At 37.8% G+C, this 14,428-nt stretch overlaps 1 protein-coding gene across 1 annotated transcript in view; it reads right to left on the reverse strand.

The window, feature by feature from the left end:
- Nucleotides 1-14,428, reverse strand: part of Synj (synaptojanin) — a 427,286-nt gene that overhangs the window by 87,995 nt on the left and 324,863 nt on the right. Inside the window, exon 16 of the mRNA XM_068226016.1 lies at nucleotides 8,598-8,772. Within this exon, the coding sequence (XP_068082117.1) occupies nucleotides 8,598-8,772 (175 nt within the window). The remainder of the gene's footprint in view (nucleotides 1-8,597; nucleotides 8,773-14,428) is intronic.

The following is a 14,428-nucleotide window of genomic DNA, read 5'->3' on the forward strand; positions in this document are numbered from 1 at the left end:
TGGTAGGAATGAATGACCCCTCTCGGGAAAGTACTGTCTAATCTCCTTACATCGATTTGAAGCTGCGAGGCCTAGCATTAGTCTTATGACCGTATGGTTCTTATTTTGGCCTGGAGAACCATCAGAGAAAGTGTAACTGATCAACATTTTCTGACATAAAATTCGTCTATATAATCTTTCAGGAAAGAAGCAACTTACTTCGCACCCTTCTTTCCTTGGCATTCATGATACATATACACAACACACTTGTCTGTTGCAAGATCATAAATGCAAAACACATTCACCCACAACTGTCTCATGTAAAACACTTCTTGCACCGGTATGTGTGGGAGGGGCAGATTTTGCATAAAGTCAAAGGCAAGGCCAGTCACTTAGTCATTTGTTCTGCACAGTGTTGCAACTTCTTTCAGTGACCTGTAGAATTTCCTGCTTCTTTTTTTACGAACATCATATTCAGCCTGAGCTACACGCTTTGCTGATTCACAAATATGTGGTCTCCTAAGTTTAGCTGTGAACTCCTCACACTTGCTGCAGACATCGATCTGTGGTCGTCCGAACCGGTAGTTATAATTCTCAACAAAATAAGTTCTGTAGAAGCTGTACTTGACTCCACACTCCGGGTATTTTGTGACAAACATGTTGTGCATTTCCTTAATAGTTAAGCGGGCATCTAAGTAATGCAGTTCTTTCTCTCCATAATGAGTCCATTTCAGAGGGAATGATTGAATATGATCGGATCAGTTTAGTGTTGTACCAACACCGTAAATTGAAATAGCCCCTGTTATACTTACATTGCATGCAATGTGCGGCCAAGAATGGAACTAAGTCATCAATTGCAAGTGGTCAAGAAATGCACTAAGTCATCGACTTAGTGCGTTTCTTCAGAATATGCCTGATGTCCATCCACTGTTTCTCCCACAAGGAGAAGGCTGACGTATTTCTTTCATTTACCAAACGATAGGGCTTGGTTATGTCATGTAAATGAAGCAATAAAATGAAAATGGCCGATTTTGACTTAGTTCCTTACTCCACTGCATGATTCAATTGTAAACACTGTTTTGGCCAACTTGCCAATTCTCTGATGCACGTGAAAAGGTTCATTTTTGAGTTGTCACTATTCTTGTGGACAATATGTGCAGTGTAGGCCTAAGTATAAAGTAGCAATATTCTTAAAAACTTTCAAAAACATTAATAAACTTTGCCCATGAGTAGATAAATATGACAAGCAGATTAGAGCAGATGTAGAATGCAATAGTTACGTAGAAATGAAGAGGTTAGCACAAGATAGGGTGGCATGGAGCGCTGCATCAAACCAGTGTATGGACTGATGACTCGAACAACAACAATTACATAACTACTTAAGGTATAATGATAAATGATATATGAAGAAGTCTCAGTCTCATTCGTCTTTGATGAGCCCACACAACTTTCAAAATTCAAGTAACTTTTGAATCATTAATCTACAACTTAAATATGCAAGAGAGTATTAAGAAAACTAATTACATAAAAGAACACTAACGCTGCAGTGATTTTCACAGCTGATCTAACATCTCCTTGAACATCTGCACTTCTGATGCAATTTAGCTTCTCTTCTGTTTCACTATAAAATTTCCCTTCTTTTGTTAATTTCAAATTTTGCAACATTTTCCTGAGTTCTCCATAACGTGTAGGACTTGCTGGATATAAAGATCATTCTAGTTCAATGATGTATTCCCCTAAATCATTGGCATGTTCCTTGACAAATGTTTCCTCTGCTGAAAATATATTTACTTCATTCGTAAGTGATTTCATGAAGTCGATACCAGCATTGCTGATAGCATCCAGATCTTCTAACTGCATGAACTCAATTATATCACAAAGATGCTTCGCAGCATAGAAAACGGCCTTGAAGCAAGTATTACATCTTGTCAGTACTGGTATTGGAAACAATTCATGTTTTCCAGACGGATACTTTTCTTTGAGAAATCGAACACACAGATGTTTTTTCATTCTCGTATTGAGAAACACAGCTTTAACGTTAGTGATCGCTGCATTAGGCATCTTGTTCTTTTGTTAACGTGTATCCCGCCAAATTTAGCCGGTGTGCCAAACATCGAATGTGAACTGCATCCTCTCCGAGGAGGGCACTCAGGGATCTGAAGCACTCTGACATGTATCTTGCACTGTCTCTGACCCGTCCCAAGATATTGTCGTTCTGCACAGAATTAAGTATTACCCTGCTGCATGATTTTGCATCAGCTGCTTCCAGAATAAGTACATCAGCAACATAAAACTCCTGCTTTATTTTTTGTTCAAGAGGACAAATTAACATGACAAACATATGCCGACCCAACCGATCTGTTGTTTCTTCACATGTTGACCTCTCTCAACTCTCAGCAGTGGAACATACGGTAACAATTTACACTGTGGCAAATTTTTAGCACCCCTTAAATCAATATATTAAGAATTCATGTTATAAAATTCCATCTCTGAGGTGACAAATAATAATAAAAATAATTTGAAATATGATCAGGTGTACGACCGGTTTGTCACCTCTACTCTTCAATTGTGCATTAGGGAAGGTAGTTTGAGAAAGGAGGAAAGCCATCAATACTAAAAGTGTTCAACTAGGAAAAATTCCAAATAAAATTATTATAGATTGTTTAGCTTTTGCAGATGACATGGCGCTAATTACAGAGTCATTAGATAATGCTCAAGAACAAATACAAGAATTACATAAACAAGCGGCCAAAATAGGATTGCAAATACCATTTGAGGAAACAAAGTTCATGGCAAACATCATTAATGCCCCTCTAAATATCACAATTAACAACAACATAATATCTCAGACAGATTGCTTTAAATACCTGGGAGAATGGATAACAAACAACACAAAAGAAAAGGTAGCTATTGATATAAAAGTAAACAAAATGGAAAGGATGTTTCATATGACAAAAAATATATACAATAAGAAATCTCTATCCTGAAACTTGAAATTAAGACCTTATCAAACTGTGGCCCGGCCAGGAATTTTATATGGAGCAGAAACTCAAACTTACAAGAATTGGGGATCTAGAAAAATTAGCCAAAGTTGAAAGAAGAATTTTGAGGAAAATACTGGGACTTAGAAGAAACAACTATGCTGAATTTAGACTATGATCAAACAGAGAGCTATATTTAAAAGTTGAAAAATTGACAACTGTAATGAGGAAAAGAAGACTCCAGTTTTTTGAACACACTTACAGAATGAATAACAATAGACTGATTAAACAAATCTTCAACTTATTGAACAGTTACAGAGCCAAGCCAACGTGGTTCACTGAAATTGAAAAGGATGTGAAAAATGCTGGAATTATAACAGATATGATAGAAAACAGAACACGTTTCATAGAAGTAACACAAAAGCAAGGATTTCAGTAGAGAATGAAATTAACAACTGGAAGAAAATGGATTCAAGAGGGAAAGGAACAACATTTTCAGAAAATGAAGGAAGTTTGGAAACGAAGAAAGTTAAATGCAAAGAAAAGTGAGCAAAGTTGATTTATCATAACCTCAAAAGGGTTATTCAAATAATAATAATAATAATAATAATAATAATAATAATAATAATAATGCAATAAACGCAAAAATAAAACACTACAATACAGTTATAAAACCGGAAGCTACATATGCAGCAGAAACACTTTTTCACCTGAATAAACAATTGAAGACTGACATACATACATACATACATAATCATTATAGACTGTTATGCCTTTCAGCGTTCAGTCTGCAAGCCTCTGAGAATTTACTAAACGTCGCCACAATCCTCGATTTGCAACTAGTGTTGTGGCCTCATTTAGTTCTATACCTCTTATCTTTAAATCTTTAGAAACCGAGTCTAACCATCGTCGTCTTGGTCTACCTCTACTTCTCTTACCCTCCATAACAGAGTCCATTATTCTCCTAGGTAACCTATCCTCCTCCATTCGCCTCACGACCCCACCACCGAAGCCGGTTTATGCGTACAGCTTCATCCATCGAGTTCATTCCTAAATTAGCCTTTATCTCCTCATTCCGAGTACCCTCCTGCCATTGTTCCCATCTGTTTGTACCAGCAATCATTCTCGCTACTTTCATGTCTGTTACTTCTAACTTATGAATAAGATATCCTGAGTCCACCCAGCTTTCGCTCCCGTAAAGCAAAGATGGTCTGAAAACAGACAGATGTAAAGATAGTTTCGTCTGGGAGCTGACTTCCTTCTTACAGAATACTGCTGATCGCAACTGCGAGCTCACTGTATTAGCTTTACTACACCTTGATTCAATCTCACTTACTATATTACCATCCTGGGAGAACACACAGCCTAAATACTTGAAATTATCGACCTGTTCTAGCTTTGTATCACCAATCTGACATTCAATTCTGTTGAATTTCTTACCTACTGACATCAATTTAGTCTTCGAGAGGCTAATTTTCATACCATACTCATTGCACCTATTTTCAAGTTCCAAGATATTAGACTGCAGGCTTTCGGCACAGGCTGCCATTAAGACCAAGTTGTCAGCATAGGCCAAACTGCTTACTACATTTCCACCTAACTGAATCCCTTCCTGCCATTTTATACGTTCAGAAAATTGAAAGGAGGATTGGAAGAACCTACATCAACAAAAAAATACCAGAAAGATGGACAGTGGCAGAAAATACCTAACAAAGTCATGTACAAAGAGCTAGAACCCATTACAGATACGATGCGTAAGAGGAGATTGAGATTCTTTGGACATACGAGGATGCAGGATTGGAGACTTCTGAAACATCTAGTATAACACAATCTCGTCTCAAAAAATACCACAACAGGATGTAAATGGATCAGAGAAGTAAGAGAGGATCTGAAGGAAATAGGCGTTACAACAGAAGACATCACAAATAAGATAAAATTGAATACAAAACTCAAGAATACAAACCTCCGCATTACCCTTACATGAAACAAACCAACAACACGCATATTTTCAACTGAGGAAAAGGCACGAAGATCGGAGCGTCTGATGAAGTACTGGGAGGACCGCAAAGCCTGAACAATCCCTTCAAAGAGACCTGAACGATGGACTGACTAAAGTGATCCTATGCGGTCATAAAAGAAGAAGAATGCAAGAATAATAACATAATTTCAGCCACAGTCTATTCAACATACTTTAAATGAATTCATTAATTCATTCTTTAATAGCAAGGTGCTCCAATTTCTCCATTGGTATATTCGCTTTTTTTTGCTAGTTGCTTTACGTCGCACCGACACAGATAGGTCTTATGGCGATGATGGGACAGGAAAGGGCTAGGAGTGGGAAGGAAGCGGCCGTGGCCTTAATTAAGGTACAGCCCCAGCATTTGCCTGGTGTGAAAATGGGAAACCATGGAAAACCATTTTCAGGGCTGCCGACAGTGGGGTTCGAACCTACTATCTCCTGAATACTGGATACTGGCCGCACTTAAGCGACTGCAGCTAACAAGCTCGGTATATTCGCTTTAAGAAAAGACTCTGTAGTCCTCTTGGCAAAATTATTCCTAGCAATAACTTTTATATTTGGAGCAAAATGACACTGTACAATACTCTGTTGCCTCTTATGACAAGAGGATGTACTAACTGCAGACGATTTCTTCACTCGGTGTTTCTCACTTCGCATATGCTTGGTACATGTATCTTTTCTATCACAAAATATCCTACAGTTACAGTAATGACACATTATGGTTTTTGAATCAGATGCTTTTAGTCAGCTATTTTTAAATTCAAGAGCCCTTTTCTTTGCACTAATGCTCACCTTAGGCATAGTACCAGCCATAACAGAACAGAGAGAAAACAATAAGACTGTAACTGACAAGCTTCTAGGCAGAATGATGCACGCGTATGACTCGAGCTGATGGAGTGGCAGAACAAGTTGACCTTGTAAGACAGTGATGGACACGATTGTCTATTCTGGCAGTGGAAGAACCTTTATACGATGGCAAATAATGTGAATTCGCATTATCATGCATATCAAATTTATAAAGTTGACATATTCACATTATTGTCTCATTTTGTTTTAATTTGTGAAATAAATCTGTCCAATTTTGGAATTGTTAACAACATTATGTGTAGGTAACTGTTTCCCAAGCATTTTAAGGATTTTTTTAAAGTCAGCATTATCACAAACGCGAAAAATGCAGGTCTCTACTTATAGGAAATAAAATTTCATCAGTATCAGAGCAATCATTCAAAAGTTACTCAGTGGGAATGATATAAATAACTACTCTACACAATTAAGAGATCAGTTTCAGTGACATTAACAAAAATTGCAGAAAGGAAGTGGGGTGTCTAGTCAAAGTTTTTCCATTAAACACTGTTAAATGGATATTGGCTCATTTATTCAGTCATTCCTGTATAATAACCATCAAAACTAAATGATCAAGAACTGTTTGTAGGAACTCTGTGATGACGGACAAAACGAAATGCACACAGTATTTGTAAATGTTATCTCACCATACAAAATTTGATGAAAATGGGACCAACAATTGGAATTTCTTCAGAAAGGCTGCTATTTTACAGTTATGTTACATTTGAAGTTAATAGTACAAACAAAAACCTTATTATGACTGTTGATGTAAGGAGGTTTACATTCAATTACTGGACATGAATAACAATTATAACACTAAAGGAATATAACGACAGAAGGAAAAGAAATGACTTTAATCCTCAAGGAATAAGGAGCATGAGGCAAGGAAAAACATGAGGAAAATTCAATCCAAACTCCAGGATTCTTTCAAGATGCTTTTCCTGAACTCACTAGACATCAGTCCCTGTAGGTACAGTCCTTAATTTTTTCTAGGGTACGGCATATATAGGCAGCTTATGGTTCTCTGCCCCTTGCGACAGGCATGGGCCAATGAGCCAACAAGGGAATACACGAACCTCGAACACACTGGCAGAAGGAAAGGTAGCAAGGTATCAGGGATGATGGTTCAGAAAAGAAAAAAACCCCTAGCGTAACCAGCATTCATCATCTTCTTCTTCTTCTTCTTCTTCTTCTTCTTCTTCTTCTTCTTCTTCTTCATTTATGACCGCATAGAATCACTTTAGTCAGTCCATCGTTCAGGTCTCCTTGAAGGGATTGTTCGGACTTTGCAGTCCTCCCAGTACTTCTTCAGACGCTCCGATCTTCGTGCCCTTTCCTCAGTTGAAAATATGCGTGTTGTTGGTTTGTTTCGTGTAAGGGTAAAGCGGAGGTTTGTATTCTTGAGTTTTGTATTCAATTTTATCTTATTTGTGGTGTGCTATTCATCCTTCTTCAGCTTATTTCAGAGGTCATTTGAGCCAACATGGTTCATTTTTGAGTTTTCATCACGTGTTTAAGGACAGATGCCGTTCCTGTTGCCACATCATTTTTCAAGCGAAAATTCCACTGCAGGATCTAGTGGGTTGTAACCTTGGCCATCAGAATAAAAGGCTAGCAGCTAAGCTACTGTTCTGATCATGCCCCTCTTTGTCCTTGAGCCATTAACTCACTAATTTTACACTATTTTAACAGGTGCTGATAGCCAAAAAATTTTGGATACTGAATACCTTAGCTTCTCTTTAACTGGAGTTAACCACTGCAGGAGAGAAAATGTTTAACTTTAATGTCAATACTGTGATCACTTTTCCTGCTGATAAAAGCAGCATTATCATTACTCTTCACTTCCGTTTTGAGTTACGCCTCAACCTGTCACTTTAATTTTCTTACATATTAAAGTTATTTCTTGGCAGCAACAAGACTTCTATCACTCTGATGACATCATCCAAAATAACAGTTCCTAGTAGTCACACTACATGCATTTTAGGACCCCATTTACAGTTACTCAAAATAAAAAGGAATGAGCTCTTGGTATTGTATTAGTTCCTTGTAGGTACAATTTTCTCAGAAACAACTGAATCTGTAGATATATTTGTTGTCGGTATCCAGAGAGTTCGTATGTCTATGGGAGGTGAATTATATTTTGATAACAATTAAGTCTGATAAAATATTAAATGTGAGGAATATACAATACCATGCACTCAATCCCTTTTTGAACAACTATACATATGCATATGGAGAAGAAGAAATATTAAGCAATTTTGGACCAGTTTATACTTCTTACTTATGTTTCTCACAAGAATTTCAAACATCTAGAACACTTAGCAAAAATGACCCCCTCCTCCACAAAACAGCTTGATGATGATGATGCTTGTTGTTTTAAGGGGCCTAACATCGAAGGTCATCGCCCCCTTCCACAAAACAAAACAAAACAAAACAAAACAAAACAAAACAAAACAAAACAAGAGGGGTCATGCATAAGGCAGAACTGAAGCTAGAAGTATATTGCCATCGGTTATAGGATGTACTGATGATCCCTCGACAGATAATGAAAAGAAAAACTCAAACTATAGACCTTGAACGAGTTCTAAAGTTATTTTCTTTAAAGTGGGATTATATTTACTTTAAAGTGGGATTATATTTACCTTCTGTTGGAGTCGAAACTGTTTGCAAAAAAAGAATAAAACAGTAACTTTAAAAGATATTCACAGGCTTCTGTCAATTATATTACTATCATTAGTAACTTCTTTCTATCATATAAAACAGAAATAAATTACCAGTATCAGGGATTTGTTTCCGCCTTTTCCACAAAACTCTGTCAGTCCAAGCAGGAGCACGACACTTTTCACTAGTGTCATAATCGTCAGAGAAGAGGTCATACTTGTAGGTAGGAGCAAAATTAATGTCTCCTTCGATGAAGTTCTTGAACACATTTCCAGCTTCTTGTTGAATCTGAAAATAGCAATTAGGCTACATATCATCATATCCACTTCTTCAATCCAATTAATATACATGTGACATACAGGCAAAAGAGGACGAGTCACAGTTTTGTGTAAAATTAGTCCAGTCTGGCACAAAGTAGTTCATGAGAATTCTATCTTTGTGCCATAACACAAAAAAAGAAAGTTACATTCAATTGTAGCTTTCGTTTTGCCAAGGCACTCCAAGTGAACAAGAGTGAACCTCCAGTTCTATTGCAATCCTATAAATATATTTATCTTATCTTCCAGTTAAAAGGTGGTGGGCTAAAAAATTGCATTTTTGAATTTAATTTGTTTTTTATACAATATACTTTCCTCCTTAACCTGGTGAAAAATATAATTAACATACCTCTACTACTTTAATAGTTATGTTTTAAATGTCAATAGCTATGTCCAATGTCCAATTTTGTTGTTATTATTATTATTATTATTATTATTATTATTATTATTATTATTATTATTATTATTGCACCGGGAGGTACAGTACACCTCTAGGCCGCACATTTAAAACTTGTACCTTAAAGAATGCCTCTACAGGAGAAACAGTGAACTTGAAACTGGACTAACTTATACATTTTCTCTGAAGATGGCACCACTAAAATTTTGTTATTGTGAAGTTTCCAGTACTGTGTGAATTTCAACTTGTTTTTGTTTTCCATTTATCAAGAAGTTGGGACATTCTCTCACAGATGTCACCGCTAAAAAAACTATGATCATGCACCCTCGTGCGAAGTGAAAGAACTTTTGAAGAAATTTTGTATTCATAAGTTTTTTCCTTACTAAATTTTGTTCATTCATATTTAGGTTGGCAATATTTATCTTTTCTTTCCACCAGTTTGAATTTAGCCAATCAAGAATTTCTGGAATTAATTTTCAACCAATCGCATATTTCTTCTTCGATTTTGAGTGTAACTTTTTCATTCACCAATAAAATTGTGAGGGTGTGGCTGTTTTATTCGTGAAAGGTCTCGAACTTTCCCCCGAGGGTTTATAAACTGCAGATTTTCCCGTCTCTTGGCCATTCTTGATCGTCGTCTAACTTAGTGCGTGTGTCAAGCAGGGGGCATGAGGTGCCTCTTTCATCAGGCAGCACTTCTTCATTAAGGTAATGGCCAGTTAACATCTTTATTTCTCTGCCCTGCAGTTTAACCTGAGGGAAAGGTCCAAAACCTTAAATATGTAACTAACTTCCCTAAAGTGTAAATCTCCTGTCGGCTCATGTAAAATTTCATAAATCTTTAACTGTAAACCAGGGATAAAGAGTGATATACCCTCACGAGCTCCCCTTCATCTTGGTTTGAGGTACTGCATTTGTTTCTGCAATATATTGAAGTTATCTCCATTCGCGCCACCTCAGTAGTTTGGGATTAGCCCCTGTTTCGTTGGCCAAGTGCCCTATAGGTTTTTAAATTTTTTTGGGAGCTCAATCTTTGACTCCCTTCCGGTTGTACTCGGGCCGTTTATTGAAACTGTTCTTTTTCACTAAGGCTCCGTAGGTTGGGTACTAGACACCTCTGTGTAATAAGATGGCTATTTGTAAATAGTGCCTTGTAAGGCCAGTGATTATTAGATTTTCATATTGTGTTGCCTGGAATAGGCTTAAGAACTGAGAGCGGGTGAGCTCCTTTTCAAGTGTTGTAAAATTGCCTCTGGGAGGCCTGATATTGCAATTTTGGGAGCATGTGCTCCAGGTATTAGGGGATTTCTGCCCTGTGGGTAAATGTATATTCTTTGTAAAATCGGGCTGGGTACCCAAAAATTGTAAAACTAGGGGCTTGTAGCCCAAGAATGTTCAAGTTCTGAAATCTTGGATCTTTCTAAATCATGTTTCTAATTTGCTATGTCATTGTTATTTCACTAAGTGAAAAGTTGTTAAAGTTTTATTTTTAAAAAATATAACCTTTGTTCAAATTTTAAATTAACTTTGACTTTGTAGTTAGACCCATTCACCCCGGCACCTTCTTTCACCTCTGCTGATCCACGGGTAACCACGTAATAATAATAATAATAATAATAATAATAATAATAATAATAATAATAATAATAATAATAATAATAACAATAATAATAACAATAATAATAACAATAATAATAATAATAATAATAATAATAATAATAATAATAATAATAATAATAATAATAATTCATGTTTGTGGGTTACTGTAGTCACGTCCTAGTTCGTGAACCATGGGCAACAGCTGAGTGGCCTAGTAAGTGGTCCTCAGAATCGGAGTGGGCATCTCGGACATATTCTGAGTCATGACCCTCCTTGTGCTCAGGCGGATAGGACTATACAATCCACCGGTGGTCCATAACCCGTTAGAGGAGAGATCCTCACCTGGACTATGTGCAAGTAGGGTGGCATCCTGCTTCATGAATTTACCGAGCTCAGAACATTTTAAGCAAGCATCGGACCTATGGGAGTAACGGAGTCCCACTCCCATTTGACAGGCGAGGGACTCCTTGGAAACAACTTGGCGAACGAAATGGAATTCGATGGGGAGCTATCAATATTAATGGGGCTTATGGAAGAAAAAGTAGAACTGGCTGAGTCAGCAAAGAGGATGCATCTGGATGTACTAGGAGTAAGTGATATTTGGGTAAGGGGAGATAACGAGGAAAAGATAGGAGATTATAAAGTGTACTTGAAGGGTGTTAGAAAGGGAAGGGCACAGTCTGGGGTAGGGCTCTTTATCAGGAATACCATTGCATGCAACATAGTTTCTGTTAGGCACGTAAATGACCGAATGATGTGGGTAGATTTGTCAGTTGGAGGAATTAGGATTAGAATTGTCTCCGTGTATTCACCATGTGAGGGTGCAGATGAGGATGAAGTGGACAAGTTTTGTGAAGCATTGAGTGACATCGTGGTCAGGGTCAACAGCAAGGATAGAATAGTGCTAATGGGCGATTTCAATGCGAGAGTTGGGAACAGAACTGAAGGATACGAAAGGGTGATTGGTAAATGTGGGGAAGATATGGAAGCTAATGGGAATGGGAAGCGCTTGCTGGACTTCTGTGCTAGTATGGGTTTAGCTGTTATGAATACATTCTTCAAGCATAAGGCTATTCACCGCTACACATGGGGGTACCAGATCCATAACAGACTATATCTTAACAGAATTCGAATTCAGGAAATCTGTTAGGAACGTACAAGTTTTCCGGGGATTTTTCAATGATACAGATCACTATCTGATCTGTAGTGAACTAAGTATCTCTAGGCCTAGGGTAGAGAAAGTGAAATCTGTCTGCAAACGAATAAGGGTAGAAAATCTCCAGGATGAGGAAATTAGACAGAAGTACGTGGATATGGTTAGTGAGAAGTTTCGAACAGTAGACAGTAAGCAGGTTCAGGATATAGAAAGTGAATGGGTGGCATACAGGGATTCTGTAGTAGAAACAGCAAGGGAATGCCTAGGAACAACTGTGTGTAAAGATGGGAAAAGGCAAACATCGTGGTGGAATGATGAAGTGAGAGCAGCTTGTAAACGTAAAAAGAAGGCTTATCAGAAGTGGCTCCAAACAAGGGCCGAGGCAGACAGGGATTTGTATGTAGATGAAAGAAACAGAAATAGTTGTTGAATCTAAAGAGAAGTCATGGGAAGATTTTGGTAACAACCTGGAAAGGGCAGGTCAAGCAGGAGGGAAACCTTTCTGGATGGTAATAAAGAATCTTACGAAGGGAGGGAAAAAGGAAATGAACAGTGTTTTGAGTAATTCAGGTGAACTCCTAATAGATCCCAGGGAATCACTGGAGAGGTGGAGGGAATATTTTGAACATCTTCTCAATGTAAAAGGAAATCATCCTGGTGGTGTTGCGAACAGCCAAGCTCGTGGGGAGGAGGATAATGATGATGGTGAAATTATGCTTGAGGAAGTGGAAAGGATGGTAAATAAACTTGATTGTCATAAGGCAGCGGGAATAGATGAAATTAGACCTGAAATGGTGAAGTATAGTGGGAAGGCAGGGATGAAATGGCTTCACTGAGTAGTAAAATTAGCATGGAGTGTTGGTAAGGTACCTTCAGATTGGGCAAAAGCAGTAATTGCACCTATCTACAAGCAAGGGAACAGAAAGGATTGCAACAACTATCGAGGTATCTCATTCATTAGTACACCAGGCAAAGTATTCACTGGCATCTTGGAAGGGAGGGTGCGATCAGTCATTGAGAGGATGTTGGATGAAAACCAGTGTGGTTTCAGATCACAAAGAGGCTGTCAGGATCAGATTTTCAGTATGCGCCAGGTAATTGAAAAATGCTACAAGAGGAATAGGCAGTTGTGTTTATGTTTCGTAGATCTAGAGAAAGCATAAGACAGGGTACCGAGGGAAAAGATGTTCGCCATACTGGGGGACTATGGAATTAACGGTAGATTATTAAAAGCAATCAAAGGCATTTATGTTGACAATTGGGCTTCAGTGAGAATTGATGGTAGAATGAGTTCTTGGTTCAGGGTGCTTACAGGGGTTAGACAAGGCTGTAATCTTTCACCTTTGCTGTTCGTAGTTTACGTGGATCATCTGCTGAAAGGTAGAAAATGGCAGGGAGGGATTCAGTTAGGTGGAAATGTAGTAAGCAGTCTGGCTTATGCTGACGACTTGGTCTTAATGGCAGATTGTGCCAAAAGCCTGCAGTGTAATATCTTGGAACTTGAAAATAGGTGCAATGAGTATGGTATGAAAATTAGCCTCTCGAAGACTAAATTGATGTCAGTAGGTAAGAAATTCAACAGAATTGAATGTCAGATTGGTGATACAAAGCTAGAACAGGTCGATAATTTCAAGTATTTAGGTTGTGTGTTCTCTCAGGATGGTAATATAGTAAGTGAGATTGAATCAAGGTGTCGTAAAGCTAATGCAGTGAGCTCGCAGTTGCGATCAACAATATTCTGTAAGAAGGAAGTCAGCTCCCAGACGAAACTATTTTTACATCGGTCTGTTTTCAGACCAACTTTGCTTTATGGGAGAAAAAGCTGGGTGGACTCAGGATATCTTATTCATAAGTTAGATGTAACAGACATGAAAGTAGCAAGAATGATTGCTGGTACAAACAGGTGGGAACAATGGCAGGAGGGTGCTCAGAATGAGGAGATAAAGGCTAATTTAGTAATGAACTCGATGGATGAAGCTGTACGCATAAACCAGCTTCGGTGGTGGGGTGATGTGAGGCGAATGGAGGAGGTTAGGTTACCTAGGAGAATAATGGACTCTGCTATGGAGGGTAAGAGAAGTAGAGGTAGACCAAGACGATGATGGTTAGACTCGGTTTCTAACGATTTAAAGATAAGAGGTATAGAACTAAATGAGGCCATAACACCAGTTGCAAATCGAGGATTTTGGTGACGTTTAGTAAATTCACAGAGGCTTGCAGACTGAACGCTGAAAGGCATAACAGTCTATAATGATAATGTATGTATGTATGTATGTATGTATGTATGTATGTATGTATGTATGTATGTATGTATAATAATAATAGTAGTAGTAATAATAATAATAATAATAATAATAATAATAATAATAATAATATTGGCTTTATGGCCCACTAACTACTTTTACAGTTTTTGGAGATGCCGAGGTGCTAGAATTTAGTCCCGCAGCAGTTTTTTACATGCTTGAAAATCTACCG

Source organism: Anabrus simplex, chromosome 2 (assembly GCF_040414725.1).
Source record: "Anabrus simplex isolate iqAnaSimp1 chromosome 2, ASM4041472v1, whole genome shotgun sequence".
Taxonomy (NCBI): Eukaryota; Metazoa; Arthropoda; class Insecta; order Orthoptera; family Tettigoniidae; genus Anabrus; species Anabrus simplex.